Source organism: Azolla caroliniana, unplaced genomic scaffold (genome assembly GCF_043228905.1).
Source record: "Azolla caroliniana isolate FFs.n. ecotype wild unplaced genomic scaffold, voAzoCaro1.0.p SCAF_14, whole genome shotgun sequence".
Lineage (NCBI taxonomy): Eukaryota > Viridiplantae > Streptophyta > Polypodiopsida > Salviniales > Salviniaceae > Azolla > Azolla caroliniana.
The window spans coordinates 14,747,799-14,761,415 of NW_028230449.1; the positions used below are offsets into that span (position 1 = coordinate 14,747,799).

The 13,617-nt window shown below is 47.3% G+C and overlaps 1 protein-coding gene across 1 annotated transcript; it reads right to left on the bottom strand.

Annotated features, from left to right (window-relative positions):
- Positions 1-4,477: 4,477 nt before the first annotated feature.
- On the bottom strand, positions 4,478-5,179 carry LOC147855543 (uncharacterized). Its single transcript, XM_087330087.1, has one exon. The coding sequence runs from the start codon at positions 5,177-5,179 to the stop codon at positions 4,478-4,480; it is 702 nt and encodes a 233-aa protein (XP_087186213.1).
- Between the last annotated feature and the right edge of the window lie 8,438 nt (positions 5,180-13,617).

The following is a 13,617-nucleotide window of genomic DNA, read 5'->3' on the forward strand; positions in this document are numbered from 1 at the left end:
ATACATCCAAAATCTATAATCCGAAATGAATGTACAATACAGATTGATACAAGGTTTACGAACAATCGAGAATTCATTCGAGTCAGTGAACTCCGAAGAGCAGAAGGTCAGATTGGCCGAGTTTGGAGAGACTGATGCCAGAGTTCGAACTATCCAGGTCTATTGTCCGAGAAATGTCCTGAGTGTTCGATTTAATTAGACTGATTCTTCATTACACCCATTCAATGCCAAAGTGATCGAAATCGATCCACCGGGAGACACTTGGTCATTGCATCCGCAACGTTATCGGTTGTAGGTACCTTCTCAAGGCTGATTTTCTCTGAATTGACACAGTCCCGAATGAAATGATATCGAACATCGATATGCTTGGAGGCATTGTGATGAACCGGAATTTTTGACAAAGCAACAACACCCTGACTATGACTGTAAACAATTGGAGCCGAGTTGATAATCGACTTGTCGAAATGTGTAGGCCAACCAACCGAACCATAAGACCTCTTTCGTTGTATCAGATGCGGCGACATATTCGGCCTCGGTCATTGATGTGGCGGTGCACTCTTGAAGTTTCGATTTCCATGAGATCGCTCCCTTGCCGAGTTTAAAACAATATCCGGTTGTCGATTTACGACTGTCTATGCAACTTGCAAAGTCCGAGTCAGTGTATCCGACTACGCTTGAGATGTCGTTCGGGCCGAATAGAAGACCAAGATCTTTTCTGCCCACTAGATATTCACATGCTTGACTGCATTCCAGTGCGATTGGCCGAGATTATGCATAAATCTACTGACAACTCAAATGGCGTGAGTGATATCAGGTCGTGTCACGTCCATCTCGTACATTAGGGAGCCAATTGCCGGTGCATACAGTACCGACTTCATAATTTCCCCCTCCATACCGGATGTCATGCAGTCTCGTTGAGACAGTCGAGTACTAATAGGGAGCGGGGTGGAGGAAGATTTTGCCGATTGCATGTTGAAGTGTTCTAGGACACATCCAATGTAGTCGGATTGGGACAGAAACAATTGTCGTTGATTACGATTCCGACTTATCTTCATACCAAGAATGTGTCGTGCTGGACCGATATCCTTCATGGCAAACTTCAACCGCAGTTGCCGAACAAGTTCAGCCAGTTCCCCTACATGGCGTCCACAGATTAGAAATGATATGATGGTGACCTTATTCAAGCCACGGTAATCTATGACGAGACGAAGTGATCCATCCTTTTTCTTGACGAAGAAAATAGGTGCGTCGGCCGGAGATTTCGAATGTCGAATGAAACCATTTGCCAAATTCTCCTTAAATATAGGCTCGAAGGACTTCTAGCTCGGTTGGTGACAAATTGTAGATCGGTCCCCATGGTGGCTCTTTTCCCGGTTGTAAATCGATGGGGCAATCATACAGTCGATGGTGAGGAAGCATATTGGCTTGTACTTTATCGAACACATCGGCATAATGACGATACTTCTCTGGAAGTTGAACGGTGGACTCCTCTTTAGTGGTGCTGGAGGGTTTTACTAATACTGAGAAGAGAAACATTTCTTCCTTGCATCTTTCCTCACGCAACTGATGTAGCGAAATGGTTGCAACCTTATGAGTAGATCCTCGGGTTTGTCGATACCGGATTTCTCCTGTTCTCCAATCTATGTTTGGGTTATGTAATTCAAACCATGGTAATCCCAAAACAATGGGATGTTATGGGATACTAATTATATTAAAGGATACTACACACACTAAATTATCTAGGACAATATTAACGGGCTCTGACTCTTCTATGATATTTCCAGAAGCAATGAGATGACCATCAATGCCTACTACAGAGGCTGGACACGGGAATTTTCTTAGGGATATCTTATGAGCTTGGGCAAAATTCCTATCCATGAAGCAAGAATTAGCTCCAGAATCTAGGAGTGCGGAGACATGTATTGGAGAGGTACTTTTAGTACTAACTGTTACTGGTGCTAAGAACACATTGCTAACTTTCTTAGAGGGAATGGAACCACTAATGGGTTGCACAGATCTAGGGTTGTCCAACCAAACAACTCCTATTTTGGCTAGACTTAGTCATTTAACTCTTCTTCAAACTTACTAAGGACATCAAATTTGTTCAATAGATTTGGGCTATTAGTACTATTAGGACTGTCAGATATTCCTACTAAAATAGACTCGGGTTTAGTACAATTAGAACTAGCAACTATTTGGTTTACCTGTTTTGGCCTATGGGGACAGTTCGCTGCAATATGCCTTGGTTCACCGCACTAAAGACATAGTCGATTTGCTCGGCATCACTGCTTTTCTTCTTCCGATAATGGTCCACGATGATGTGTAGTGTCAATTTCCATCGGAGTTGGAGTATTCACTAGAGACGCATTATATGACTCCCTTGGAAAAGGTTTTGCTACCACTGAGGCGTAGGTGGGCTCTGATCTTGCCCTTGGCATCTAGAACTGATGTTCCGAACGTCATTCAAAAAGATGGTTGTTGCATCTCACCGTGCAACCGATTGCTTCTGTCAATGACTTTGGTTCTTCGAGGAAGGTCAAGAGTAAATCCTTGACATCGTTACGTAGAACATAACGAAATTTCTTCGTTAGTGCTTGGTCATCCCAGGGGATATCGGAGGCGAGTAGGCGGAAATCTGCAACGTATGTGGAAGCTGGACAATCACCTTGACGTAATCATTAGATTTTGTTGATTGTTGTCCTTATGCTCTCAGTATCTCCAAAACAGGCTTTAAACTCACATAAAAACTCTTCAAAATTGTTTAGTAAAGGAGATTCCTTTTCTAACAACGGAGTGAACCATGCCAAAGTTGAGCCACTTAACAACATGCCTACTAAACCCACTCGTGATGCATCGGTGGGATACCGAGAAGGATGCATTTGAATGACTAATCGTACCTTATTAAGGAATCCTCTAAACTGCGATCGCGTTCCATCAAATTTCATGGGAAGGCTGATCCTGGGTTCTTTATGAATCCCTTGCGTACTGGGTGGGTCCTTGTTGTTGCATCGTTACTATGGTTGCTTCAAGTTATTGCACGCGTAACGTTGTCGTGAAAATCCGTCACTATGTGAGGATCGCGAGGTGGAACCACCGGGGTTCTGGACTAGAAGGATTTAGTGCAACATGTACAACACAAGCAAAATTCACATATAAGATGACTAGATGAGAGAAAACGTTCGTTTATTGCATAAGAAAATAGATTCTTTGTTAATTCAAGAATCTTTTTACAACGGGTCGGCGATGAAAATGAGAGATAGAATTTTTAAAGAAAGGAGCCAACAAACATGTAAAGAGTGGTCCAATATGAATACGAGAGATAATTTTTGACAAGAAAGATTGAGCAAGCCAATCCAAGAGTTTGATATCAATATAAGAGATAATTTGTTTTGGAATCCTCGAGAGAAGAAGAAGGAAAAAAAAACTAGAGGGAAAAAATGGAACATATATCGAGCTCTTTGTTGATCCTCCTTCCCAATGTTACTTTGCATGTCCACTTTTAGTTGCATGGCCTCTACTTTTAGTTGCATGCCTTTTACTTTTAGTTGCATGGCCTTGGCTTTTAGTTGCATGCGATCATCAGTATAATTCAGCCAAATGACCCAATCATCCATAAAGTTTAGCCCGTGTGCAATCTGTACATGTGTCACAACCAAACCGTGATGCGTCCGCGCACAAAAGTCCCAACCACGCCCACGCAGTGTACGCACAAAAGTCCCAACCACGCCCACGGAGTGTACGCATCCACGCACGCACGCATCCTGACCACGCCACGTACGCATCCGCGCGCTTGTTCGAAACGTCCACGCGGCAATGCACGCGGACGCTCGAAACTTGCACACACGCATACGTCCAAAAACGTGCGTACGCATCCGCACGCTCCTCAGCACACACGCGTCCGTCCGAAAACGTCCACACGGTTGTGTATCACCACACAATGTAGCCCAAGTCACCTTTAACATTCTGTGGTCCACACATTTATATAACTAATATGTTTTGGTTTCCCTTATATATCTTGGGTTCGAATGTTGTCCTATCTATGTGGGATATCTCATAGTTTTGTCTTTCCTTTTATTTCTTCAAACTTCACACTCACATAACTTGATACTTGTTTATCCGTTTTATGCGTAGTAAAATACGTTATGAAGCTCTTGAAGACATCTATCTTCCCATATGAATACATGAAGCTAATCTTAAATAATTGTTTTACTATTTTTCATATCGTGTGTGAAAAACCACACGACATTCACCCCCACCAAACCTACACATCCACCGATATGTGCCAATTGTGGTGAGGTTCCTCTTTTAATTACTCTTTTTCAACCTCAATGTTCGAGGCTCTTCTTTTAAAGATCTTGATTTGTTTTCCTGCAATTGGCAAAGCAAGTCGAGTTCCATCTAACTCCGCTAAAAAATAGGTTGCATTGCTTTCTATTTTCTTGACCATATACGGGCCAAACCATCGTTTTGCGAACTTTCAAGCAGTGCTATATTGATTATTGAGACTACTATCATAGACAAGAACCCAATCTCCTTCTTCAATTTTTCTTTGTCGAAGACGATGCTTTCTATCAAAATTCTCCTTGTTCTTCAATCGAGCTTGGCGCAACCGTTCTATTGCCAACTCGACATCTTCGGGCCTCCGTTCTAGTTGTTGATTCCTCATGGCTAGCAAGTCTTCCCGACTCATTTCCTCTTGCCATGGCAAAGATGTCCACGAAGCAACACTTTGCTCGATAGACATTATTGGTTTTTGCCCTAATATGAGTTCGGCCGGCATATATCCTGTAGTCGTGCTATGTGTAGTTTTATCAGCCCACAATGCATAAGGTAGTAATCGTGGCCAATTCCCCATCTTGCCATCGCGAGTCTTTGCTAAAGCTTTTACAATCGGACTATGTCCTCGTTCCACCTTCCCATTTGCGTCCAGGTTGTATGCCATGGTGAGCGATAGTTTGACGCCTATTCTTGAAAAGAATTCTTTAGCTTCATTTGCATCTAATTCTCCCCTATCAGCTACTATTTTTCCAACACATCCGTATCGACAAATAACATCTTCAAGGAGAAACTTACAAACCGCCGAAGTTGTTTTATTCCTCAGCGTCCGTCCTTCTACTTGGTTGGTGAGATCCTCTCTTGCTAGCACGAGATACTTTGTTTGCCCCAGTCCCATCGGCATAACCACTATGTCTAATAACCGCTTATAGTGCATTGATAATGGATATGTCAGATGAATTTCATCCCTATGTTGAATATTCGAGTGTAATTGGCATTGCTCACATGTTTCAACATAGCTTGCTACATCTTTGTAAACTTCCATAGATGTCCTTCTTTGAGGAAGAACTTGTAGGCCTTCTTCCTAATTCGGTAGAAGTCTTCCTTTGACCATGATTCATCCTTTGAAAGAGAGCTTAAGTACTTTCCAATTTCGACGAATTCACCCTCATAATCTTCTACTTTAAACACGGCAAGCACCCGAGCACAAGAAACCGTAAAGAAGTTTAGGCCAACATCTTCTTCGTCGGAGTGCAAATCTTCTTCACCCTCATACCTTGCCCTTGATAACATATCGGCCACCACATTATGCTTCCCATTTATATGTCGAATCTCGGGGTTGAGGGACTTGATATAGGCAATCCATCGCAGCATAGCAATATCTGGTGTAGCACAACCGAATATCATTCCAAGAATAGGTAGACAATCAGTCTCGATTATGACCTCTATGTTGCAAAACAGTGCTCGGCCACAACCGAGGAATAGGATTACCTCACAGAAAACAGGAAATACTAAATGCACGAAGACAATAGAGAGGAGGGTACACAGGGTGTTTACGTGGAAAACCCTAAATGGGAAAAACCACGGGAGTCCTCAGACTCCAACTATCACTATGAACAGAGATGTACAATGGTGAAGCTACAAGGCAACAACCTTGAGTTCACTGTCTTCGCCACAGGCGGCGGTAATACACAGAGGCAACGACCTCTTCGTCTCTCTCTCTCTCTCTCTCTCTTTCTCTCTCGGCTGCTCTCACTTCGCATGAAAAATGAGCAACAACAAAAAACTGTTTGCCCTAAGTCATATTTATACACATATGACTTTCGGGCTATTTACAATTATAGCCTCAAGGGCCCTTGGCAAACATATTCACAAATATGTCCCCGCATCCGGATCTCTCTCTCCGGGTACATTCGTCATCCGGCTCCGTAGCCGGGGTCTTCATCATCCGGCTCCGTAACCGGGGACTTCATCATCCGGCTCCGTAACCGGGGACTTCATCATCCGGCTCCGTAGCCAGGGTCTTCATCATCCGGATCCGTATCCGGGTACTCTTCATCCGGCTTCATGCCGGGTACTCTTCATCATCCGGTTCCGTAACCGCAACCGGGCTTGCCGTCATTTATCTCCGGGGACATCCCATCCGGAGGGACCGAAATCCCAACAAACTCCCCCTTCACTTCGGCATGGGATGTCTCTCCAATCCAATCCTCTTCCGGCATGCTTCCAACTTGTCGGGTGTGAGCACTTTGGTCAGCATATCTGAGCCGTTCTCGTCCGTGTGGATCTTCGTCAGCACGAACTCCTGGTCTTCTATCCTTTCCCGGATCCAGTGATATCTTCGCTGGATGTGCTTCGTCCGGGAGTGATAGGCCGCGTTCTTCGCAAGGTGGATGGACCTCTGACTGTCGCAGTAGAGTCGGTACTCCTCTTGTCGGATACCGAGCTCTCTAATGAAGTCCTTCATCCATATTATTTCCTTGCCGGCTTCAACAGCCGCCATGTACTCCGCCTCCGTGGTTGACAACGCAACTGTCTTCTGCAGCCTCGACTGCCATGAAACAGCTCCCCCTGCATACGTCATCACATACCCTGATGTGGACCGGCTGGTATCTGCATCAGCCGACATATCCGAATCGGTAAAGCCGTCGAGTTCGGGCTTACCGGAGCCGAATCGGAGGCACACGTTTGCCGTGCCCTTCAGGTATCGGAGTATCCACTTGACCGCGTTCCAGTGCTCTTTGCCGGGATTGCTCATGTACCGGCTCACCACTCCGACTGCGTATCCTATGTCCGGTCTTGTACACACCATTGCGTACATCAAGCTTCCGACGGCAGAGGCATATGGTACTTTCATCATGTCCTCCTTCTCAGCCTTTGTCTTGGGGCTTTGCTTGCTGGACAACTTGCAGTTTGCCGGGAGGGTTGAACCGACCAGTCTTGCTTCCGACATGTTGAACCGGTGAAGCACCTTTGTCACGTACTTCTCCTGTGACAGCCACAACTGCTTCTTCTTCCGGTCCCGGATGATGTGCATCCCTAGTATTTGCCTCGCCGGACCTAGGTCCTTCATTGAGAAAGTTCGGTGAAGTGCTTTCTTCAGCATCCGTATCTTGGCCTGGTCCCGTCCGACGATCAACATGTCGTCCACGTACAGGAGGAGTATTAGAAAGTCTCCTCCTTCGAACTTCTTCACAAACACGCAGTGATCGGACTGCGTTTTGTGGTAGCCTTCGTCGGTCATGAAAGAGTCGAACTTCCGGTACCATTGCCGGGGAGCCTGCTTCAGTCCGTAAAGGCTCTTCTTCAACCGGCATACTAGGTGCTCCTTCCCTTTCTTCTCGAATCCTTCAGGTTGCTGCATGTAGATCTCTTCTTCGAGGTCACCGTGAAGGAATGCCGTCTTCACGTCCATCTGTTCTACTTCGAGGTCACCGTGAAGGAATGCCGTCTTCACGTCCATCTGTTCTACCTCGAGGTCCATGCTTGCCGCTATGCTCAGCACCGTCCGGATGGAGGTCATCTTCACTACCGGGGCAAATATCTCGTCGAAGTCGACGCCCTTCTTCTGCTGAAACCCCTTCACCACGATCCTGGCTTTGTATCTCGGGGGGTTTCCGGCATCTCCCGGTTTCAGCTTGAACACCCACTTGTTACGGAGTGCCCGTTTTCCTTTCGGCAACTCCACAAGTTCATATGTGTGGTTCTCATGCAGGGAATCCATCTCCTCCTGCATGGCACTTAACCACCTGCGGCTATGGGTGTCATACTTCGCTTCTTCAAAACTCTCCGGCTCCCCCTCGTCGGTTAGCAGCACGTGCTCTGGTTCCGGAAATCTCCGGGGAGCCCTTCTCTCTCTTAGAGGATATCTCCGTTCCGGAGCTTCGGTAACCGGTTCTTCCGATTCTTCTTCATCCGAATCCATTTCGGGATCGGGGCCGGTTCCGGTATCATTTTCATCTTCTTCAGCCGGTTCTGTTTCTTCACCGTCTTCGGCCGGATCCTCGAGTGCTAACCGGTCCCTTGCCGGTCGGGACTGCTCCTCGTAGAGTTTATCCTCACCGGTCGACTTGGAGCTCTTCATCTTCTTCTCCGACTCCCAGTCGGCGAGTGTCTTGTCCTCCATGAAGATGATATCTCGACTCCTGAACATCTTCTTGTCGACCGGGTCCCATACTCGGTAGCCGAACTCGTCGTCGCCGTAACCGAGGAATATGCATGGCCGGGTCTTTGGATCTAACTTTCCTCTCCGGTCCTTTGCCACATGCACGTATGCGAGACACCCGAACACCTTCAGATGCCGGTAGGACACTTCCTTACCGGTCCACACTTTCTGCGGCGTGTCTCCATCCAGGGGTACTGAGGGTGATCTATTTATCACATACGTCGCCATCGACATTGCCTCAGCCCAAAATCCCTTGGGTAACTTCGCATGCGCCAGCATACTCCGGACCCTCTCCATTATGGTCCGGTTCATCCTCTCGGCCAGCCCGTTCAGTTCCGGCGTCTTCGGCACAGTAAACTCGAGCCGGATTCCCTTCGAGCGACAGTACTCCTGGAACTGCCCCCGGTATTCCCCTCCGTTATCCGCTCGTATCACTTTCAGCTTCTTGCCGGATTCTCTTTCCACTCTCGCGTGGAGTTCTTTGAAGACGGACAACACTTGGTCCTTTGTCTTCAACGGTGCCGTCCACAGCTTCCGGCTGTGATCATCAATGAATGTCACGAAGTACTGGGCTCCGCCATGTGACTTCGTTTCTACCTGACACACATCAGTGTGCACCAGCTCCAAGGGTGCGCTACGTCTCGTCGGTGGCCTTGAGTGGAAGGAGGTCCGGTTTTGCTTACTGGCCAGGCAATCGGTGCACTTCTCCAGATGCACATGCTTCACTGGAATGAGGTTGTCTTCTGCAAGCCTCTTCATCCCCTTCTCGCTCATGTGGCACAGTCTCTTGTGCCACAGCTCACCGGCAGTGTCGGTTGCCACGTTCAGCTCCTCCGGACATAGCCGGGAATTCATCAGGTACAGTGTGTTGATCTTCCGGGCCCGAGCCACTATCAGGCTCCCTTTGCTGAACTTCATGACACCGTTCCGGATGCTACCCATGTAGCCTTCATCGTCTAGCCTCCCGGCCGAAATCAGGTTCAATCGAACCTCCGGAACGTGTCGAACATCCTTCAGCAGCATCTTGCATCCGGTTGATGTCATCAGCCACACGTCTCCTATGCCGGCAATCCGGCATGTGCCTTCATTTCCCATCCGGACACAGCCGTGCTCACCGGCTGTGTAGGATGAGAAGTATTTCTTCTCCGGGGTCAGGTGGAACGACGCTCCGGAATTGACCACCCAGGTCATCTCTACACCGGCAAGGTTCAGCTCCCTCTCTTCGGTAATGAGCATTATCTCTTCTTCACTTGCCGCGAGTGCCGTCGTTCCTTTTCGGTCCTGCCCTCGCCGATCCGGACATCTCCGGTCCGTGGCTCCCCGGTATGCACCGTTTCTCTCCGGTGACTTCTTCGAATCGGTGTCGTCGGCTCCGTTGTCCTTTCGGTAATGCCGACAATTCTTCCGGAAGTGCCCCGGCTTCCCACAGTGGAAGCATGTGGGCCTTCCTCTTGACTGCGACCGGGTCCCCGACTTCTCCCGTCTTTGCGGACTCCGGTTCCATTGTCTTCCCCGATCCGATTCGGTAAGCAGCGCCTTCGGATCGGAAACCTGTTCCTTATCCCTCCGACGCGCTTCTTCGTTCAAAATGCTTGTCTTTACCGTTTGTAGAGACAAGTTATCTTCGGTGCAGGAGGTGCTGAGAGTCACGACCAAGTTCTCCCAGCTTTCGGGCAATGTACACATCAGAATGATGGCTTGCATTGCATCCTCCAACGGGAACTTGATCGCCGCAAGCTGGTTCACGAATCCCATGAACGTGCTCACGTGTTCCACCATATTCTCGCCGTCCCGGTACTTGAGGTTCACTATCTTCCTCATCAGGGAGGTCCGGTTCAACGCATTCTTCCTCTCGTAGAGGCCCGACAGCTTCTTCCACATCTCATATGCGTTGGTGTCGTTCGCCACATGTTGTAGGACGCTTACATCGACATATTGCCGGATCGTCGCTACGGCTTTCCGGTTCAGGAGCTTCCACTCCGACTCTATTACTCCCTTGGGTATCTCGGCATTGTCGATCGGTTCGTACAGGTCTCGGACGATGAGAAGGTCTTCCATCTTTATCTTCCAATCGGCGTAGTTCTGTGAGTTCAACACCATCATGCCCGGAGGCCCACTACCGCCGCCTTCCATTTTCTGTGTTACCGTCGCTCTGATACCAATTTGTTGCAAAACAGTGCTCGGCCACAACCAAGGAATAGGATTACCTCACAGAAAACAGGAAATACTAAATGCACGAAGACAATAGAGAGGAGGGTACACAGGGTGTTTACGTGGAAAACCCTAAATGGGAAAAACCACGGGAGTCCTCAGACTCCAACTATCACTATGAACAGAGATGTACAATGGTGAAGCTACAAGGCAACAACCTTGAGTTCACTGTCTTCGCCACAGGCGGCGGTAATACACAGAGGCAACGACCTCTTCGTCTCTCTCTCTCTCTCTCTCTCTTTCTCTCTCGGCTGCTCTCACTTCGCATGAAAAATGAGCAACAACAAAAAACTGTTTGCCCTAAGTCATATTTATACACATATGACTTTCGGGCTATTTACAATTATAGCCTCAAGGGCCCTTGGCAAACATATTCACAAATATGTCCCCGCATCCGGATCTCTCTCTCCGGGTACATTCGTCATCCGGCTCCGTAGCCGGGGACTTCATCATCCGGCTCCGTAACCGGGGACTTCATCATCCGGCTCCGTAGCCAGGGTCTTCATCATCCGGATCCGTATCCGGGTACTCTTCATCCGGCTTCATGCCGGGTACTCTTCATCATCCGGTTCCGTAACCGCAACCGGGCTTGCCGTCATTTATCTCCGGGGACATCCCATCCGGAGGGACCGAAATCCCAACACTCTATTCCGATAAGGTAGTCACGATCGGTTTTGACCGCAGATATTATTCCCCATAGCTCTCTCTTTACTTGGGCATACTTCCTTTGTATTTCGGTTAACACCTTTGCACCAAATCGGATTGCATACCAATTCTTTTCTTTGTCTTCTTGGTTTATCACCCATCCAATTCCGATTGGGCTCGTATCCATCGTCACATATATCAGGGTACCTTTGGTGTAGTCGGCTTTTCGCAGTGCCGGAGCTTCCAATAATAGTTTCTTTAGCTTTTGAACCGCGTAGGTACGCTCATCTTCCCATTCGAATTTCTTCCTTTTCTTTAGTAATCCATACAATGGTTCAGCGACATGAGCATAATGTGGAATCCATATGTGATAGAATGCACATGCTCCCAAGAATCTTCGCACCTCTGTTTGAGACACACATTCTCCTTTCATCTCTTGAATATCGTTCACCTTGGATGGAGATGGCTTCCGGCCATAGGACCCACATAAGTGTCCTACTACCAATATTTCTGGTTGACCGAATGCAAACTTCTCTCCCGAAAACGTGAGATTTGCATCCTCAAGCTTTTGCAACACCTTCTCACTATCCTCTATATGATCGATGACGAATCTTCGACAACCATCTTCATCTTTCGATTCATCCTTTTCTTCCACCAAGCATCCTTTGATCGGAATATCATCTAAGAAGGGCATTGTGATATCATGGATACAATCCCTCAACACTTTGTTCATGGCATTCACCATGTGGGCTACGGAATTTGTTGCACCTTGGGGTAAGGTGCACATCCTTACCAACCCGATCGGCGTCCTCATTGTCGTTATGTCTCTACTATCGACGGCCAATTGAAATTCATCATAGCCCGAGTAGAGATCACCAATGGAATAAATCGATCTTCCCGCGAAGGCTTCGGCAAATACATCCACACTTGGACCAATTCCGGCATTTCGGATTGTCACCTTGTTGACAGGTTGGAGATCTTGAATAAAGCATAAGGACCCGTTCTTCTTCGGCACCATAAACCATCTATTGGAGTAGGGAGCATTGGACAGCTCAAGTATTCCCATCCTAACCTTTTCCTTTAGAAGCTCAATCAACTTCGGAATGTGAGCTCTTGGAACCGTATCGGCTTGAGGTTCCAAGGTACATGCGGCACCGTAAAAATCACCATCGGCTCTATTCTCTTCGGGTCGGCACATCGGATCTCTTGTGGAGAGAAGGCAAAGGATTTCCCATGTCTCTCAAGCATTCGGCAGAACATTCTCTCCTCTTCAAGGAGAAGGAAATCTTCCTTTCGAACTTGTAGCTTTCCTTTTGTCTCTTTGGTGAAGACATGACCTATTGCCTTTGGATCCCTTAAGCTCGGATCATTAGCAACTTCCTTCATCTTCTGCCAACTATCTTCCGGTAGCGGAACCGGAATTGGCTTGATCTTCTTATCCACCATTTTATATTTTGTGTTGACTTCAGCTTCCTCCATCAAGATGCCTCAATGATATTCATCGATGATAGCGTACATGTTGACAGAGTTAACCGAAATCACATTTTGATCGTGAGGGTAGCTCAAGTCCACGACTTCTTCGATTTTGCCGATGGTGTCGTTAAATGAGGCTTCCTCTAGAATATGAGACACAAATTCTTCTTCTTCGATTATGCTTTCTTCTTTTAGCATCTTCTTGAAGTCTTGTATCTGACGCTTGTCCTTCTTGTTGAGTAGTGTTAGTTTACATGCGCCACTAGGTGTCACACATGTTGATTCTCCTTGTGATCCACTTATTTTGCTTCCTTGTGGGGACTTATGATTGCTCGGACTATTTGTGCCCCACGCTTCAATAGTCCGCTCTAAATATCCGAGGATTCGCCTCCAAGGCTATCTCGGTTCCTTTCGTGATTAGCCCACACCGTAAGGAATTGAACAGATCTTTGATTGTCAAGGCTCTTCACTCGCGTGAAGGCCGCTCCATTATTGAACACCTTAGTCTCCATCTGGGATGATGTAATATATGGTTGTCCTAGGATGAAGGGATGTGAAGCCAAGTCTTGCACGAAGAAGTGTTGTTCCATCTCCACATCTCCGATCATGACTTTAACATTGGGGCAAGCTCCGTATAGGTCTTCCATGGCCTTCGTTGCCGCTCGTATCTTCCATCCGTGGTTTGTGTTGATCGGCCATCTTCCTTTCTTGTAGAATTTGGTTGACATGAGGTTGATCTCCGAACCATGGTCAATCAAGGCTACCACAGTCTCTTTCTTCTCTCCAATCTTCACCGGCGTCTCTGTTGTCGCTCTTGCCCAATGAGGCCAAGAGTAATGGTTGTCCGC